This window comes from Corvus kubaryi, unplaced genomic scaffold (assembly GCF_017639235.1).
Source record: "Corvus kubaryi isolate FWS band 111438036 unplaced genomic scaffold, C.kubaryi_AGA036_p1.0 37334, whole genome shotgun sequence".
Lineage (NCBI taxonomy): Eukaryota > Metazoa > Chordata > Aves > Passeriformes > Corvidae > Corvus > Corvus kubaryi.
In genome coordinates this window covers 17,027,893-17,047,184 of record NW_024581108.1, presented here as the reverse complement: position 1 = coordinate 17,047,184, position 19,292 = coordinate 17,027,893, and the positions used below count along the sequence as shown (strand labels likewise).

The window sequence follows — 19,292 nt, the reverse complement described above, 5'->3', positions numbered from 1 at the left end:
AAAAAAAAGCGCAGTGTGTCTAAGAGTGAAGTTATTTCACAGAAGTTTAGACAAAGTACATATTCTTTACTTCGTGTATATGATTTTCCTTGGAACCCAATATTTTTGTGGATTTGTTAAAAAGGAAAAACATTTCAGTCCCAAGCACAGCTTGATGTGTTGCACATACCAAAAAAGTCCATTTAAAATCACACAAGGGGGCCTGGCTTTTGATGACAGGAGGCAGGAAATTTAGTGTTCTGACTGAAATTCCATCTCAGTTCATACTCTTGCCAGCTTCATGTTGTGGCATATGTGGTGTGCTTGACCCTTTGGTTCTCTCTCCAGCAAAAATGATACATTTCTCCACAGGAGTTTCAGCTAAGTCTCTCTGATTTGTAGCTTTGCAGTTTTGAGTGCTTAAATATCAAAAGTCAGGTTTTTGGAAAGCATGTAAAGGACCTTATTTAAGTTAGGTGATAGTTCAAAATTTTTTCCCCTACATCTGATGCTTACTTTTTTTTTTTAATGAATGAAAGCTAACCATTTTGTCTGATTGCAGTGATCAAAGACCTGGGTTTCCAGAAAAACACTTAACAGAGCATTTGAAAAAAATCTATTTGGGCAGGTTGTACCTAGTCACACAGAATTCAGGGGCCTTCATTTTGGTAGGAAATTCATGCTGCTGTACCTGGTCACGACATTTGTTCTGAGGACAGAAAGGTGGAATCAATTCTCAAGAAGTTGCAGTAAAAAGCTCAGTTCCAGGTAGAAAAAAGCTGACAAAAATATTTGCTTCTGGAGGACACAAGCTGGCCTTACCGGCAGTCGTTGAAGTGGGAAGTGTTGGCAAGTCAGTTAAAGGAAAAACCTCTTGTGGGCTGGTGGTGATCAGGTAAATTAAGCACACAGAGAGGAACTCTCCAGACAAAGTCTGTGCTTTTACCAAAAGCAGATAAGCAGTGAAAGCTGTGTGAGCCCTGCGTTGTGCTGGAGGCAGTGGGAAGCTGCTCAGATGCATCTGCACTGTGTGGTTAGGCGAGAAGGGTGGGTTCTCACAAAAAGAAAGTTCAGATGTGAAAAGAACTATAATCAAAGACACTAAAGAAGTCCTCATGTAAAGGCAGAAGCCAGGGCTTTAAAATTAAGAGTCTAGCTTGAGGTGCACAGTCTATATTATGCATGCAGGTGCTAGATCAGAAGTGATGAGCAACCAGTTATTTCAGCAAGAACTTCTGGGCGTGCAAGCTCTGCAATTCTAGTCTTTCTTAAATGCTTGCATATGAGCTTAAGAGCTCATAGTTAAACCTCCTTTTCTCCCCTCCCTCCTCCCCTTTATTTTTAAAAATTAAATCTTGGCTCTGCAGGCTATACATTGGCTTTAATTATTTTCCCCTCCTCTCTCATAGGAGGATGATTGACTTGTTTTATGACTTCAGAGCCTGTAATAGTGCACAGGCAATTTTTATTCATTATTTTATTTGTGATAGGTGCATCTAAATATGTTGTGTTCTGAGGAAGGCTTGCTAAATATCTTGCTGGTACTAACCTCTTCCTCCTTTTTGGAATGTCTCAAGGATAGAGGAAAGATAAGAGGCAGATAAATATTCAACTGCAAACAGCAAGTTCCATTGTCTCATTCCTTCTCTCCCTTCCCCCCTTGTGTGAGGCACACACAGGTGGGTGGGTGCTCTGTGTGTGGGTTTTTATGGAGATGGGTTTTAATATCTCTGTTTTGACACTCACAGTAAGCCTACTGGACCATTTACCATTGCCTCAAGCAAAAAAGAAAAACATTTTTTAATTTCAACCTCTAAATTCTTTTATTGGTGGCTAGGTTAACAAGAGTGAGAAGATGTAAACTTCTCAGCTATCACAGTATGAGGGGGAGAGAGGGGAGGAGAACTGAATACTGTCATGAGTGCTAGATTTTCCTGTTACTTCTGTATATGAAGAGATGCAGTCCAGATGGGTACTGTGATGCTGGCCACTTCAGAGCCTGTAATAGTGCACAAGCAACTTTTATTCATTATTTTATTTGAGATAGGTACATCTAAATATGTTGTGTTCTGAGGAAGGCTTGCTAAATATCTTGCTGGCACTAACCTCTTCCTCCTTTCTAGAATTGGAATTTTCTTACATATTTTCAGAAAATTCAGTTTTAGTGCTTTCTTTTCCTTCCCCACTCTTCAGCCTGGATCCCAGGAAACATGCTCTAGAATTAACAAGTGTTTCTGTAGTTTCACTTCCTCATTTTGCTTTACTTATCAGCCATCCAAAATATTCAGAAACTGAGTTGTACAAGAAAATTCCTTTAATGTTTGCTTTTGCACACACTATTAATAGAGGATCTTGGTGCCTTCTATAATTTGAGCACCCTCAAGCAGTGGATGTGTTGAGCGGACGTGGGTGTGTTGAAGCTTGGAGATATACTCTGAAACAGCTCAAAAAGAGTATTCCTTGTGCAGAATTTAAACAAAGTTTGTACTATGAGAGGTGTTCATGTGCTATAAGCTTTGCTCTCAGTAGATCCTTGTATCTGTTTCACAGACTTCAAAAAGTGAAGCAAAGGGGTTATTTTTCTGCCATTTTGCAGGCATATAATCTGTGGGCTGCTGCTGCTGGTATTTTTGTGGGGAAGGTGAGAAAGACCTTATTTAAATAAGAGGCTTCTTGTCAGGGATTGCAGCTTCTCGACAGAACTGAATCTAGTATGTTCAAAATGCTGTCAGTGTGGATAGAGCCTTCTGCTCTTAACAGAAGTGTTATTGTAGAGATGCTGTTTCTCTTGCCTGTGTCAGCAACAAGGTACTTTCTCTTCTATGCCTGTGTGCTAATTTATGCCATATCCCAGATTCTTATCTGCACTGAGACTGGGGTCCACTTAAAATCCAAATGGTTGTGACTTCAGATTATAAATGCAGGGTTTTTTGTTAGGCCTTCTTTGCTTTCTGTTTTTTTTTCTACTAATAGAATTACAGGAAAAATGGTTATCAAGGTCAATTTGTATAGACATACTGGGAGTGTTTTCCGGTTCCAACAAAATAAGCTTATTTCCTGCAGCATTTTAAACCTGAGCGTGAGTGAGCGTCCATAAAACTTCCTTCATCCATATGGGTTGCAGCAGTGCATTGTTGCTGTGTGTCTCAGCTAAAGCTTTACCAACAAGAATCTGTAGCAGCAGACAACCAAGCAAACATTACATTTTGATTGAACGAAATGACAGAAAAGGACTAAATTCAGCCTACTGACCATAAGAGCTGTTGGAATTAGAGAATTAAAGGGAGACAAATCTTGCTGTATTCTTTTCCATGCCAACACTTGAATGTTTGGAATGCAACAAATGGTTTTCATTACAGCTCCTTCCTGAGTTAGTGCATGTTAATTCTTGTTTGCCCTTATAAAAGAAGCTGTGCCTGTACATGCCTTTTCAGAAGGAGGAGCCAATGAATTAATCAATGCCACAACTGACACAGAAGAAGAAAGAGGTAGATCTGTTGCATTTCTTGGCTTTTGGTTCTGAGTTCTGATGAGTAACCAGGCTATGGCAGTTGACAAAGCTGACCCTCTCCTCTGTGAATAGCTGGCACTTTTAAAGTTTATTTTAATCCTGTAATGGTTAACACCTTTAAAGAAAATACATAATTTTTTATTAAAGAACAGGATTGTTTGTATTGGTTGAAAAGCAGAAGAGAAATTGATTTTAGGTTACAGATTATTTTCCTTTGGTTTTCAGGAACTGAGAAGCAGGAAAGTAAAGCGGCCTTTAGATGAAGACTTTTGGCTTTGCTTCTGGTCTTTCAGTCAGGCTGTTTTTCCAAGCCACTTGTGCCCTTCTGATCCCTCATGAAAAAGTTTGAGCTTTGGTCTGAAATGTGTTCACTTCACCTGTGTTCTCTTGCAGTGCTGGTGCGTTTCTCCCTGGCAACATTGGTTGACCTGCTGACCAAAAGTGTACTTGCACAGCCCAAATTCAATATTCAACTTGTTCTGTTTCAATGATTAATTTATTTTGTTTTATGTAATCAATGCATTAGATATTTAATGGAAATGGAAGATTACTGCTCAGAGGTACTTGGGTCAGATGGTTTTGTAGATTTTTAAATTGTGGGATTTTTAACAAGTGGAGGTTTATGAACAACTTCAAATTTAAAAAATGTTTAATCTCATAGCCAAACTCAGTGTATCATCTTTTAGTATCTCATATTGTAGTTTTGAACATACTGATACTGTCTCTTTTCCAGTTCTACACAGCTGAAGCTAATGAAAACAGGTTGGGGGAACAAGAAAACTTCCAGTCCTTCCACTGTAGCTAATTATGCCAGTTGTCACAGAAGGGTGCATTGGCTCATACAAAAGCCAGAAGCCTTCAGAGCAGTCACTTAGAGACTGCACGGTGTGACAGATGACTGTTAAACATGAAAACTGAAGATGAGGTTGTGTCCTCCTTAAGACAGGTGGTTTAAAACTGATTTTAAACTTCTGCAGCAAGCTTAGTGAAAAGCTCTCAACCTTCTCACTTTAGGCATGAGTGTTACCTTCTTACTTCCAGCATTAGAAATGATACAAATGTGCAAGCTCTGTCTGTTTTGACACTCTTCAATGCATTTGTCAATAGTGTCTGCAATACTTTATTTTGCTTTCCAGGCCTCCCTTCAGAGTACAGCTTCTTGCTCTGGCTTTTGCTCTGACATCTGTCTTGCTTCTCCACGCTGAAGGTGCTACTGCCACAATTCTAGTTTCTCTTCTCTCCTGCATCTCTACCTGTTTCTTCATTGGGCTTTTGTAGTATATTCATTTGTTGCTATCTCAGTGTTTGTCTTGTAGTGTTCTGGGTCCCTGGAGCTCTTACTCTTTACTTGCTTCAGTTGGTTTGTCACCTTAAATGCACTCTCCACACCTACTTTTCTTAACCACTTAATGCCTTGTCTTTGGCAACATTTGGCCTACAGTACAGGGGTGTCTTGTGATTATTTTTTACTTTTTAAATGGCAGGCAGTGACATTTAAAGTCATCTAAATAGCAGGCCAACTTCTTTTTTTCTGGCTTTCCTGTGCAGTATCCGTTGGCTTATTTATATCAGACCTACACACTGAAACACCATTGGTTTTCAAAATAGCATTGAAAACTCTTTGCGATTCCCATCAGTCTTCCCCCTCAGACCTGGCAATATTTGGAGTCTTTGTTTTTGAGAAATAACTGCTAGAATTGTGTGAATCTGATGTGCCTTTTCTTTATAAGCTTCTAGTTCTCATATTAGTGTTTAAACTTCTATTTTGAATTTTGAAGCTAAAATCTGACAGCTGAAGTTGGGTATTATCTGACAGCTGAAGTTCAGTATTAGTCTCTTGAAATGAAGCATATAATGCTGTGCTTAAGTATGGCTATATGCTGAATTTCTATCCATTCTTCATTTCGTATGCTTGAGTCTGATGATGTGACTGCAATTGTGTTACAAGGCAGCAGTCCTATTATGCTGGTTTTAGGTTAAAGTGGCATGATTCCCTATCCCCTGACTGTTGTATGGGGATGCGTTATACACTGCTGCTTCTGCATTTCATAGCAATAAACTATAACATCAGAAGCTTCTTCAAGGTCCTTTGATCCAGAAATCATCTGTGCTTGGCTGAGCTTCTGAGTAACTTGTCCTTCGAAGAAGATACTGCCCTCTTTCTTTATAAGGTTTGGGAGAAGTACCAGAAATACAGTTTTGCTGAACTTTAATTCTCACAACAAAGGTATGAGCTCTTACCTTGGATTTTTTAAGAAACAATATTTTTTTGGGCTAAGATGCCATGGTCTTTCAAACCAGCATTCAACTTGCTGTGTTAAGTTGTGGTAAATGCAAAAATAACCTATAGCTGTTGCTTTCAGACTGGCAACCAGCTAAACTGGCTGTTGGTGTCCAGTTACATGGCAGAAAGGTAGCATGAGGAATAATGGGTAGCTCTTTCGCTGCAACCTGATGATACAGGGTTTGAAAAGGTCTGAACACTGCTCCATTTAGCTGTGATGTCTCTAAGAAATGTAGTGCCCTTTGCTTTCATTGTCATAGCCCAGTCACATCTCTGCTCCAGTTGCTTGTACACTTGTGATGGCTGTTGTTGTTGTTGTAGTAGTAGAATAATGCTTTGAGATAATGTGTGTGCTGTAGCCTTGCTGTACCAGTACTGTGTCAGGGACAAAATAAAATCCAGTTTTCTCTTTGGGAGAGGTGCATTTACTATCCTTCAGGATATTCTTACCACACAGAGCTGGTTTCTGCCAGTAAGAGATTGAGAAGAAGTATTTTTCTCTTTCAGTTGCACTGGCAATTAGGAAGTAATGTACATAGTTTTGTGTCTGTCCTGAAAAGGCATTGTTGAAGTGCTCTGAAAAAATAGGCCATCAGGCTGGCTGTTTGCATTATCAGCCTGAATGACTGAAGAATTGGATTACTTACATGACACTGAGGGAGCACAGTGCAGTGCTTGCCTTAGGAACAATTCAGGTCTCTGCATACAAGTATTACCTTCTGGCCAGCTAAAACCTGAGATAAAGTCTTAAAGATGTCTAGGAAGATCTTAGTTCAGTTGTTCACATGATGATTAGCCTCCTGTGCTTCATAGGCATATACTAGAAATTAGAGCCAAAGTCAGAACTCACATCTCTAATAAATGAAGGCTGTGCATTTGCTGGGTGGCAGTTTTGGAAAGGTGGCCTGGTAGGTTTTGTAGATGTTCTGGAAACAGGTTTGAGTCTTGCTTTTGTAGCTCATGAATGCTGTGTCCAATGTTTGCGTCAGCTATTGCCCAGTCCATGCTGGAATCTAGTCCTTGCTGTTAAGATGGGTGAATGACCCTGCAAGCCAGTTTGACTGGAAGAGTGCTGCAGGAATAGATATATTGGATGCACTTAACTAATATGGCAACAATGGATCAAATCAGTAGGCTGCTGTATTGAAAAGCAAAGCAAGAGCATGCTCCATACAGTAGCTAGCTATTGTCCCATTTCATTGTGTGTGTCAATACTCTTAGGGGCTGCGTGTTTATTAGCATTTCTGGAGCAATTTGTGTCATGGAATGGCACAGTTCAGAGAACAGAAAATGGAAGGCAGGTCAGTGATTCCCTCCCCCCTTGCATTGTCTTTCCAGTGAATTCAAGTGTGGTGGTGCTATATGGATGGTCTGTTACTGGCCTGCCAGAAAGGTGAAATGGTTTGGGATAATTGCTTAGTGACATATTATAGTTGGGTTCTTCAGCCAGGTGCTTTGGTGTTTTCTGTTCCAGGTTGGTCAGTATTGTTCTGATTTGAACATAACTGGATGAGAAGTGCTGTTTGCACTGTTTCAAGGAGGCTGGGAATATATAAGATGTTACTGTAGAAATCTTAGTCACCTCTTTTTCCTTAAGCACGATAACTTACGATTAAAAAAAAAATCTAATTTTATTGAGCATGGTAGTTTTTTTTTCTTGTGTGCTCTATAAGGTCATCTAGCTCCCTTAGGGGTTCAGATAAAAGAAATGAGAAAGATGAAAGCTGGAAAAGCTGAAAGCAGCATTGTTTCCAACATTGAACCAGGTTGGCTGCAGCTCTAGTTGGCCTTGAAAATCTCCAAGGATGGAGATTGCATAGCCTCAGAGTGACCTGTTGCAGAGCTGCTCTGCTCTCCTGGCACAGGAGCTCCCAGCATAAGGAACAGGTTGTTTTGGCGAGAGGAGGGTCGTGCCCTGGAGTGCCGGTGAAACGCGCTGCTGTGCATGGGCTGGGATGAGCCCCGTTCCCGAGGGATGCGCAGCGGAGCCCCCGGCTGCTTTGTGGCGCCCCCTCCCAGTGGGCTCTGTGCCAGTTAAAATCGCTTTGTGCCTCCTCTGCCCCGACAATTCTGCCTCCTTGAATGTTACCTGTGGAACTTGTGTATCTGCTGAAAGGGTTTTCAAAATTCACTGGTGAGATCAGCAACGGGTAGGCCCGAGCTGTAAGTAAGAAGCTGTTTCTTGTAGACTGTCCAGGAGGTGACCTGTGACCCTCAGGCTTACCAGTAGAATCCAGCTTGTGTGTGTCCTTTCCTTGCTGTAGCACAGCCTCAGGACATCAGCTATATCCACCCACACTGCAGGGTGTATGGCTCGTGTATGGCTCATGTTTGCCTTGTGTCCCAGGCTCCAAGACATAAAGAAGAGCAACAAAATACAAGCAGATTCCAAGTTTCTGAAGCAACAAGAGCTGCAGTTAAGATTTTTGTTTTAATGTGATGATGATGCTACATGCTTTATCTGAGTGAATGACACAGGAAGGTCATTTGAGAGAGAATGGGAGACCTGTGTGGCACAGAGAAGTGAAAGTGGTGCAGTCTGACGCAGGGATACATGCGTGGGCCAGGCTCAGGAGCAAATTGTCCTGTCTGCTTCACTTGTGTTTCCTTGACAGAAGTCACTGCATTGCTGCCAGGTTTTTCTTCTGGAGCAAGCTACTCTCTTTGCTTGGTCACTGGAGGAGGTCTCGGAGTGAAACAAGAAGCTGCTTCAACACTACGTAGCTGCTGGTATAAAGGGTCTATACATAAAGCATAAGCCATGTTGCTGTAATGATTATTCAAGTGCTGGGGTTGCCATGTCTTAACCTGGGTTATATTACTTAGTATCATTTAGGTGCTGCTTTGTTTCACTGCCTCTTGTAGCATTTATCTCTTAATGTGCTTTCCTTTTCATGAGGGCTACCATTTGATGGGGTTAATGTAGTACTGAACACACTGGGAATCAGATTGCTGATTAGAACTCATAGATACAGCAGTGAAAAAACAGAACTTACAGCAACACATTGTAATATTTTTCTTTGATGCTGTTTCAGTTTAAGGAAACTGGGAACTTGATCAGGCTCCATGACCTACACTTGGATACTTAGCTCTCTCTTTGTTGATTAATACTATATGAAAGCTAGCTCTTCATTGTTTTTGCCCTAATTTTCCTCAAGCTGAAATGAGAGGGTGATATGATATTGTAGGTATTTCCAAAGGGTCTGTTTAAATACCATAGAGTTAATACAGTGGTGACTGTTGCATCTTTAACATAAGGGCATTGGTGCAGGTGGTAAAGGGAGACATTTTCAGCTTCTCTTGATCTGCAAACATTGTGCCTGCCAAACGCATATGAAAAAAAGGTTTTACTGTGTAACTGAGCTGAGGTCACCTGTTGTAATGATGAATTTTACATTCCTGACAAAATGTTAAGTATTAAGTTAAATAATTAAATACAAATGTTGCTTTGTCTTTTCAGTATATCAACTGTGGTAACCTGGAACAGCTACTAGATGGTAACCAGCATCTGCCCTGGACGGTGAGGGTGAAACTGGCATATGACATTGCTATGGGAATCAGTTATCTTCACTATAAAGGCATTTTCCACCGAGACCTTACATCCAAGGTACTGCTTATAAAATTAAGGGAACTTCTTAATGAAGGTACTGTAACTGATTCTTGGGTTTTCTCCCTTTCTTCATTCCATGCAGAGAATTGCTATTTTATAAGTTGTGATCTAAGACATTTTGAGAAACAAATTGAAATGCAGTTTGTAGAATTAAAACTTTACTGACAATGTGTTCATAGTTTGTATGGAAACTGGAGAAATTATTATCCTGAAGGAAGGTCATCCCTTAAATGAGTTCAGATTAGGATTTCTCATAAAGCAGCTGCAGAGTTTTTTTAGTTCTGAATTGTGGTTCAGTAAAGTATTTAAATCCTTGGGTAATTAAGCACAACAATCTAACATTTGGAACAGGATAATCATATAAAGAACCCAAATTGAGGAGATTATTACAAACATACTTTAAAATCTCCTTGTTGTTTTTGTTTCCCCATGTATTTCAAAAATTTTCTTCTGTGGGAAGAGTGACCTTTTATTACTGATTCTGCTTTAAGTGTTGTGTACAATCCTGGTTTGTTTTCATTTTTAAAGTCAGTAAGATCAAAATAGCTTGCCTAAAATTTTCAAATTTTGAAATTTCTTCCAGAATAATATATCAGTGGCAGAGTTTTCAATGGACATAGATTTTTTTTTTTCCGTTGTTTTGGTGACAACTTGCATGAATTTAGTTGGCTGAAGTAACTGGATAATTCAAGCTCAGCTAGAAATATTGACATAGGAGCACTAAGATGTGTGAGCAGATTGTCCCAGTATTCACACTGGCTCTTACCACCCATTGTAGCCTGTGCTGAGGGCTTTGCTGTCCTGTCTGTCCTGTTGTCTGGTGCTAATGAGCTGGTTTAAGCTCACTGGGGACCTGCAACATGAAAGTCTTTCAAAACTGTTCTTGAGAAGTCTTCATCATGTCACTTCAATCAAAAGCATCCAGAAGAATGTTATCTTAATCTGAAAGGAATCATTTCTTAGGATTAGAAACAGTTTTTAAGAACAAAACCACAACAGAATGTGTTTGCCAATAAGGCTACTAGACCTTCATCCAGTTTAGGGGGTTTTTTAAAGCTTCCTTAGTGCAGTGTTAAACAGATGTAGAATGTGCATTTAGTCAAGGTGGAAAAAAAAAAAAGTTCAACTGGTAGATGAAAGTATTTTGGTGAAGTCATAGAATACTTCCTTGGCTGTTCTTTCAAGTGAAAGGCACTGAATTCTGTACGGAAGAATATCAAATTTATGAAAAATGCCCAGACTTGGAGTCATGTTACTTTGACATGATATACTCAGAAAGCTCCATTTCAGTCACCTTGGAATGTGCAGATAAGAGATGCATAAAAATACCTGAAAAGACAGCTTGGTGTTCCCCTTTCTTTTTCAGCTCAGGATGTATTTTAATGCACTTAAGAGTAGAGTTACTGCAAGGAACCAAAGTAACTAAGGAGAACTCAGTGCCTGCAGCATTTATCGTAACACGTTCTGTGATGGTCAGTCATATGAAAATCCATTTCCTGGGATCCCTGTGAATGCCTTTGTTCCAAGCTTTACATAACTGTATGTCATTCTCTGGAGCTGCCCTGCCAATGCTTCAATGTTATCTATTGTTGAATGCCAATTGTTTAGGAAGCTGCACCCGCTGGGAGGGGTTCGGGATGTCCCGGCAAGAGCAAACTCATCAGAGGCCATGGGAAGTAGTTAAGGTTATTCAAAAACAAATGAATGACAAATCAAACCCTAAGAATTTACTAGCAGTTATGCTATGTTTGGACGGTTCTTAGCATTAAAGTTCTAGTATCTGTGTAGGTCATACTGGAAGCTGTCAGCTTCAAGAATAATACAGAATTTAATTGATGACCGCTATAGTCTGTATTTTTAAATTTCTTGGGGATTTTTGGGTTGGTGGGTTTTTTTGGTTTTGTTTATTTTGTTTGGGGTATTTTTTACATGATCTATGTACTTTCCTTGTTCTGTTTGGGAAGGAAGTAGATGAAACACCTGGCCTTAAACACTCACCTTAAACAACTCACAGATTTTATTAGTGTATTAAGGTATTGATGAAATAAACTTTAAATCTATTGGGCAAACAGCTTCCCTTTTGGGCAAATGTTTGCCCTGCTGGCTGCCTAAGTTTTAAAAAAGTCACTTTGTTCCAAAGCAAAACAATGAAGATAACCATAGGAAAAACCTGTCATCAGATTTTCCATTCTCAGACTATGGCTTTTGGCTACTGCTTGAGAAGGTGCCTTGGCTTTTACCGGGTTTGTACTGGTGATAGGATGAGTTGTCTTCATTCTTACCGGTAAACAGTCAATGTGTGAGCAAGCTGAAGGAAGATGTGATGGACTCTTTCCTTGGGAGAGAACTTGGATTGAATAAGGGCAAATTCAATACTATTTTGTATTGTCCTCCTTTCTTCAGTAAACTTCAGTAATTGATGGGATGGCTTTATTATTCAAATGAAGGCAAAGACAAGGGTTTAGACGTTGTCAAAAGTCAGAACAGACTGAGTTTGCCGAGTCAGAGAGTGGAGCATTTTTCTATGAAACTTGCTGGCCTTGACTGAAGTGTGAACAGAATGAAACGGAGCCTTTCTGTGCAGGAGTGTCTCCGTGCTTTACCTGTTACACTTAAGACAATAGCCCACTTCAAACTGTCTCTCTAATATGAATTCTACTTAAAAATCATTTGTAATTAATTTAGACCCGTACTTCTACCTTTCTATTTCTGGCAAACCTCTAATTCCTACAGCTTCCTGGAGTGGATGGTGTGATACATAAATTTTACCGCATCAGTTATGGCAGCAGAGTTGTCTTGCTCTTAGCATTATGTGTGTCAATGTATTTGATACCTAACAATTTAAAGAAAGAAAAGTTCTTGTCCCCTGCCAATCTGAGATTGGAAAATGAGTGGGTTGGGCCATTAGTATACAGCAGAGTGGTCTCTCTCCCTAATTGCACCATGTGGAGAGGAGCAGAATGGCATCGGTACCGCAGGACGCCAGAGGGAAGAATGGTTTAGCAGAGTAGATGTAGGTCATTATAGTCGATATGACAGCCCATGGGGATGTCAACCCTCATATCCCACTGCTGCCCCTCCCAATGTCCTTCTGTCAAAAAGAGAGGCAGTGCTTGTTAGAAGGGATATGCTGCCCTGACAGCCGGTGCTTCCCCATGTCATGAGCAGCTCAGTGTCTGGGCTCTGGGCTTGGGCTGCTGTAGCTGATCAGGCTGAGCTGCCCTGGTTGATAGCAACAGCCTGGCTTGAATCTGTCAGAAGGTACGAGTGGTCAGACTGGCCATTTGCAGCCTGCACAGAGTAGGGGTGTGGGCAGGGTGACTTGAACTTTTTATAGGCCAAGAAATGTGGTGTCTGCTCTTTTGACTTGTCATGAAAAGGTTCATGTGGAAATGAAGTCATAGATGGGTTCTGACAGCCAGCCTTGTTGACTTATTCCTTGTCCCCTATCTATATCACCATAAGCCCTATGAATTGTTTTTCATTTGGGCCTTGTTGAGTGTGCAGAAGAAGAATTTGCATTCTGGAATCATAGGAATTTTCTTTATCTTTCAGTGACTGTCAAGGAGCTCTGGTTATGAATTTTAACTCTGAAAATCTTAGTCATAGAAGATGCAATCATTAAAACAGAAATTGTACTGTGGAAGTGTTTCAACAGAAGCCACTGAATTATGATAGAGTTTTTTTTCAATCTGACTTGGTTTTACAACATTCTAGCTGTTGTAACTTAAAATTAAAACAGCCATGTTTAGGAAAGCACAGGGAAGAAGTATCCAGCCTGCAAAAAAATTACAGCAAAATCCCTTTTAACCTCACCCCTCAAAATAAATGTCTTACTGCTACACAGTAGTTTCTTCAACACCTTGTTTGCACTGTACTTGCACTGCATTCAAACCCTGCTCTGGAAGCACTGTTGATTTCCTTGTCAGCTTATGCCAATGACTGCCCTAATACCAGTGAAATTATTCTTACAGTATTCCTGAGATGAGAGAGATGAATAAGATCATCCGTATTACAACAGATTAAAAGCAAGAATATTGGTGAATATTGGGTATATGCTTTAAGAATTTTTTTGGAGTATTTGCATTTTACATGTTTAAGTTCAAAGCAATATGCTCACTGACCTCAGAGGCAGTTGGAAGCATTACAGCACTTATAAAATAGTCAGGTTTGACCCCTGGAGGCAGAGAAAGCACAAGATTAGTAACAATATGTGGAAGATTTTGCTGAAGTAGCTTCCTTGTTACAGAATTCTTCTGTGATGCTGGGGAAGGCCAGAATCCAGATCCCAGGGCATCACTGCAATAGTCTTAACCACAAGACAGAAGAGCTTCATTTGCAGTCCAGGCTTTCCTTTTCATCTCTTCCCAGCCTTTCTGCCACCCTACTGTTTCTGTGGGAAGAGTGGTCAGAGTCCTGAAAATAGTGGTCCAAGTGTTTTATGTACAGCCCCAATTCACCACCAGCATGAATCCATTGTGTGCTCTAAAACATATGGATGCCAGGTGAAAAACTGTCATGTAATTAAGGATGTTACCTTAATGTGTATGCATACGGGGAAAAAGGAAAGTTGTTGCAGAGGTTTTACATCCCATCTTTTATGTAATACTATTTTATGATGTAGTGTCTGTTGTATACAACTTCCTATCAGTTTTGGAAAAAATGGCATTATGCACTTCATTTTAGAGTTGGAAGCTTGAGATTCATGGTAGGGGGTGTCTGTTGCTTTAGTTAATACAGTAACTAATACATGAAGTATTTTTAATTTGTATTTGTTGCTACCGTTAATTAGTATTGCTGAAACACATTGTGTGGTTTTGCTATGGAAGAGGAATAGGGAGGGGAACAAGACTCCTTGGCAGTGAGAAGTGAACATCCAGGAGTCTGCCCATTTTTCCAAGACCAATCACACCTAGTCTGCTACTATCCAATCCTTTCTGCTAGTGTACGATGCCAGTCTCTGGTCAAGCATTTCATCCTTGTACATAAGGGTTTTTTTCTTTTCTTTTTTGTTCCCAGTTCCTGCCCCACCAACCTTATTGGTCAAACTCCTTGTCTGGCTGACTTCATTTACTCTCTTCCTAATACTCCTGCTCGATGCTTTATTCAGTCTGTCTTTGTGTTTTGGTCTTTAGTATGTTTAGCCATTTCTAGCTCTCCCCAGGTTCTGCTGCTCCAGGTTAGTTCTGATCCTTGCCACCACTGCCTGTTTGCTGTACTTGCAGTTCTTCTGTCCTTGTAATAGTATGTGGGGGTTTTTTTTCCCTGGCTCAGGACCCTGGTCTTGGTCCCTGCCAGTCCCTGGCTTGAGCTTATCCTCTTGTCTTGTCACCTTAGTCGTGCTCTCAAATTCCTCACGCAGCATATACCATTCTACTCTATCCCAGTCTACTCTTTGCAGAGGTGGCAACAGGAGCATCTTATACAGAGGTCTCATCACATTCCAAGTTGTGAACTTGCCAAATTTGGTATGATACCATAGGCTGATATTTTGATGGTTTACACCCCCTCCCTAAAAATCCTCTATCAAAACTGTTGATTAAAAACAAACAGGCAAACCTCCAAACAAATGCCTTTTAGTTTTGCAGAATTATGTATAATTGAAAACAAGGTTTTATAATTAATAGTAGGTTGTGAGCAGTTTTAGGGAACCTTGTGAGCTCCATTGATGATAAAATCTATGAAGAAATTGTAGTCTCTAGGCATGTGTATGTGTGTGTATTCCTGCCGACATCTGCTTTCACTTCACAGTGTGTAATGGCTCAGCCTTCTCTCATTGAGAGAGGAGCAGTCTCAGTTACTATGGGACAGAATCATGTATGTAACCAATTACTGTGGATTATCTGATGTAACATGAATTCACTGCCTTTGGGCTTGAAAGTGACATGCCCTGACTTCCTACCTTGTATGCTGTTTGCTTCTTTAAAACCAAATAAACCCCAGGCCGTGAACAGCACCTTTGTCTGATGAGTTTCATGGTTGCTGTGGCAGTTGCAAGGTCCCCTTTGTGCCGGAATAAGCTCTTGTCTGGATATTTTGCACTGCAAGGGAGGGCTTGCACTGAAAAAATTAGCTATTACAGATGGCTATTTCTAATGATAGTCTCAATACTAAACTTCTACTGATACTTTGGGAACCAAATGGAACCTCTCCCTTAAGCATAATAATTTCAAAAGTGTATCTAGTACTGTAAACTTCCTGTTACACATTTAATTCTCAGTGGGGTTTCTCCTAGGGGATAGCACTTTTAAAACAGCTGATACATCTCAATTGGCCTTTAATTATTTTAATTCGGTAACAGTCATCAGAAGGTTGCAAATGACACTGCAGTAGCATTTCTGTGTTTTCTGGAGTGCAGTAAAATCTCTGAGCAGTTTAGCTTATATGTAATATAAAATAAAAATAAAAAGATGGTGTTTCTTCATCTAAGCAACTTATTTTTAACTCCTGAGTCTATTTTCATTTTTGTTTATGTAAAAGGAAGAGTAGAATATTGCATTCGTCTTAGTGGGATTATGCTGTGCAAAGCAGATGTTAAGCTCCTGTAACACAAAGGGGGCTTTATGTTCTTTCACATCTGTCTGCATAAACAGCTCTGTTAACTCTTTAGGACTCATGTGCAGAGCTCCTTGCTTCTATTAAGAGACTGCCTCAGGAAGGACTGATGAGGTCCCTATTTTGGGAGGAAAAAACCCTCAAAAACTCAGCTGAAGTCAAATACTGCCCTCTTTGACTGTGTGAGCTGCCAAAGAAAAGAACATCCCTGTATGTAGAGGTCCAAAAAGAAAGCCTGAAAAGGTCACCAAGTTTTATTGCCTTGCAGCTTATACAAATAGTGCAATAGTAAGTCAAAAGTGCTTTCTCAAAGCTCATGTTGTGAAGCTGCTTGGCGTTTCATTTCATAGGCGGTGGTTGAGAGGCTCTTTGCACTAGTGAGGGGTTTGAACTCTTGCATCTCTGAGCCAAAATCCATTAATGAAACTACTTCATGCTGCACTGAAACACTATTTTTTTGATAGAAACTGAGAATATCACTTTGTTGGAATAAACAGTGTAGTTTGTACTATTGTACCTTTCCTACTAAGATACTACCTCTAGATTAAATTCAAAAGCTCTTTTCAACCTTTTCGTCTCTAATGAAGTTTTGTCCCTTTTCAATCTTGATTTATTTTGTTGGTAGAATGTGAGTTCTTTGTCTTTCATTGGGTGCACATGAACCACAGTGGGCTGTGTTACGTTACCTATTTATGAATTGCATCTTAAATCTGGTAACTCCATTATTTGTGTTGTGGGTTTGGCACAGTGTCGTGTAATGGCATTACTAAGATGGGAAGTGTGGAGAAGGAGTATAATGGTGCTGAGGGTTGGCCTTGACTGCTTGGAGAATCTCAGCACAGAATGCAGCTTTACCATCTGCACAACCTTGCCCTGAATGAGCAGCACAGGCTGGAAAAGTGACATCTGACCATGCTAGTGTATGTAGAAAGGGCTTACTACTGATTTTGCTAGGAATGGGCTTTCATTCTTTCTGGGTTCCAGGAAATTGGTGCTTAGCTATGTAAAAATTTGCCCCAGATGAATTAAATCAGTTTAGTTTCACTACAGTGAGCATTTGTAGTGACACTGGAATTTTATTGTATGGTGCATGTCACCTGCCTGTGGCTGATTTAACTAGGAATACAAAAGTCACTCCTGTACTGGAATACGTATCCTAATGAATTTAAATTCACACTCATCATTTCTTCACGTGCAAACAAAAGACAAGCATCCACTAATGAGAGAGAACAGTTTAGCTTCCTTCTTTATGTAATTTGACATTGTGCAGCCCACCACAGCAGAAGAGCTCATCAGTACTCTACAGCAGGAATGTTGCCCAAGGCTTTCCCCCAGTGCCTTCTCCTGGTGTTAGTGGCCTCTCCTGCAGGACCTGTGGACCCCACAGCAGTGGGGTGTCTGTGCTGTTGGGTCTCTCCAAGCATTTGCACTGAAAGGCAGCCTGGCTCTGCTGCAGGCAAATCCTGCTCATCGGGGAAGGGGCTCAGAGCTGTCAGGCAGCGTTGGTTTAATGTATGATTTATCTAGGAATAACCTACTTATATAGTTCAGTACTGTACCTGAAAGCTGAGACTGCCTGGGGCTTGGTGGGGGGCAGAATTGTTCAGCTTCAGTTGGTGATGTATCACTGTCTAACAGGATGTGATTAGATACTGGTAAGAAGCTGAAGGAATATTTGCTGTCAGGATGATGTTTCATTTAAGCTTCCTTTTGGTATCAAAGCAGCCTCGTAAATTATTGTGGATCTTCAGCAGACAGATTTTTAGTTATGTTGAAAATAGTTCTTAGTCAGGATGTAAATGTTCCCCCGAAATTTTGGAGATTGGGGGTTATTGGAGAATAGCAATAATCCATAAAATCCAGAAGGTAAAATTAAGTACTGGAGTCTTGCTTCTCAAAATGAACAAAATGTAAATAGTCATGGTATAATGCAAGAAGGAAATCTATATTTTAAAACTAGTGTTTATGAATTATAGAGTTTTTTTAAAAAAATGTTGAATTAAGAATCATCTTCAGTGGCTGAACAATCTGTGGCTGAAAAGTAACCTGAATTTTTTTCTGCATAAAATAGTATGAGCCTTCTTGAACACTGCAAAATCTTTGGTGTCCTCATGGACTTGTTTCTGTGTGGTACGCAATGAAATTCCACTTGTCTGAATCCTTGGAGTAAGATTTTTCAGTTAAGTTTTATCCTTCTCAGTTTTAAGTCCACTTACAGTGACCAAATGTTTAAAGAGAGGCAAGCTGAATGAATGCATTCTTTGATAAAAGATAACAAAGCCCGCAACTGAGAAGCTTTGCTGCTCTTTGGGCAAGCACAGTTGATTTAATGTGGTACATGTTTATGAATCCCCAAACTAACTGTAGTTATTAAACTTGAGTCATGCTAAATAAATAAAGCTTTGCATCTCAGGAGCCTGGCATGTGTTTCAAGAGGCTGACATGCATTTTCCTTACATGATCACAGGAGTGGCTTGCTTAACCTTTCAATTGGCAGGAAGAAAACTCGCTTCATGGCCTGGGCCACAATCGTATCTGAATAATATAAACAGTGATGACCTGAACTTGATCTTTTAGACAAGGGACCCACTTTTCTTGGTAGTTGCATTATACAGACAAGCTAGTGCTCTGGGGTCAGCAAGGGGCTTTTGTATATCCAAGCACAATAAAGCCAGAAAGTGTTTCCTGCTGTTTAGCTAATTAATGCAGGGTACCACTCGGTAGGAGTCGGCAGTAGGTTTGCTGCCTGTCACTGCTATTGTACTGCCCGCAGGAGGATACAGAACAAGGCATGTGGGAAAGGAAAGAATTCTCTGTCTTGTTCCACCTATTGCAGGATAGAACAAAATGCAGGGAATCAGCTATCGATTCATTTGGTGAAATGGGAAAAGATGTGGTACTGGAATGGTAACAGCATATTTCTCAGAGTTGTAAATAAATAACAAAAAGAAATCAATAATACCCTGTGTGTGATGTGATGCTGTTGGAGCACAATTATGTCTGTGTGTCCTTAAGTTGCCCTCCATCCTGACACTGGGGGGCAATGAAAGGAGAAGACTGACAGCATTTCCCTATTAGACTTTTCTCTTAAATCATGTCTTATGATATACTGTAAAATAAAGAATTTTGAGACTCTGAAAGCACATATAACTTGGTTATATGTTACATTTTCTGATGTAAGTTTACTGCAAAGCAACGAGTTCCTTTTCAATAGCTAATGTAACAAAATATATAAAGGCATTTAAAGTCTGCTCTGATCTTGTATTCTGGTCAGGTGCAGGCAAATTGTAAAGAGAAAATATAAGGTGTCATAATGAACAGCATGTATTGCATATTTGAGCATAAGGGAGCTA

The 19,292-nt window shown here is 40.1% G+C and overlaps 1 protein-coding gene across 2 annotated transcripts in view; it reads left to right on the top strand.

Moving 5' to 3' along the window:
• Positions 1 to 19,292, top strand: part of TESK2 (testis associated actin remodelling kinase 2) — an 80,049-nt gene that overhangs the window by 45,288 nt on the left and 15,469 nt on the right. For both annotated transcript variants that reach the window (XM_042030567.1, XM_042030568.1), the window contains one exon: positions 9,235 to 9,381. In XM_042030567.1, the coding sequence (XP_041886501.1) occupies positions 9,235 to 9,381 (147 nt within the window). The remainder of the gene's footprint in view (positions 1 to 9,234; positions 9,382 to 19,292) is intronic.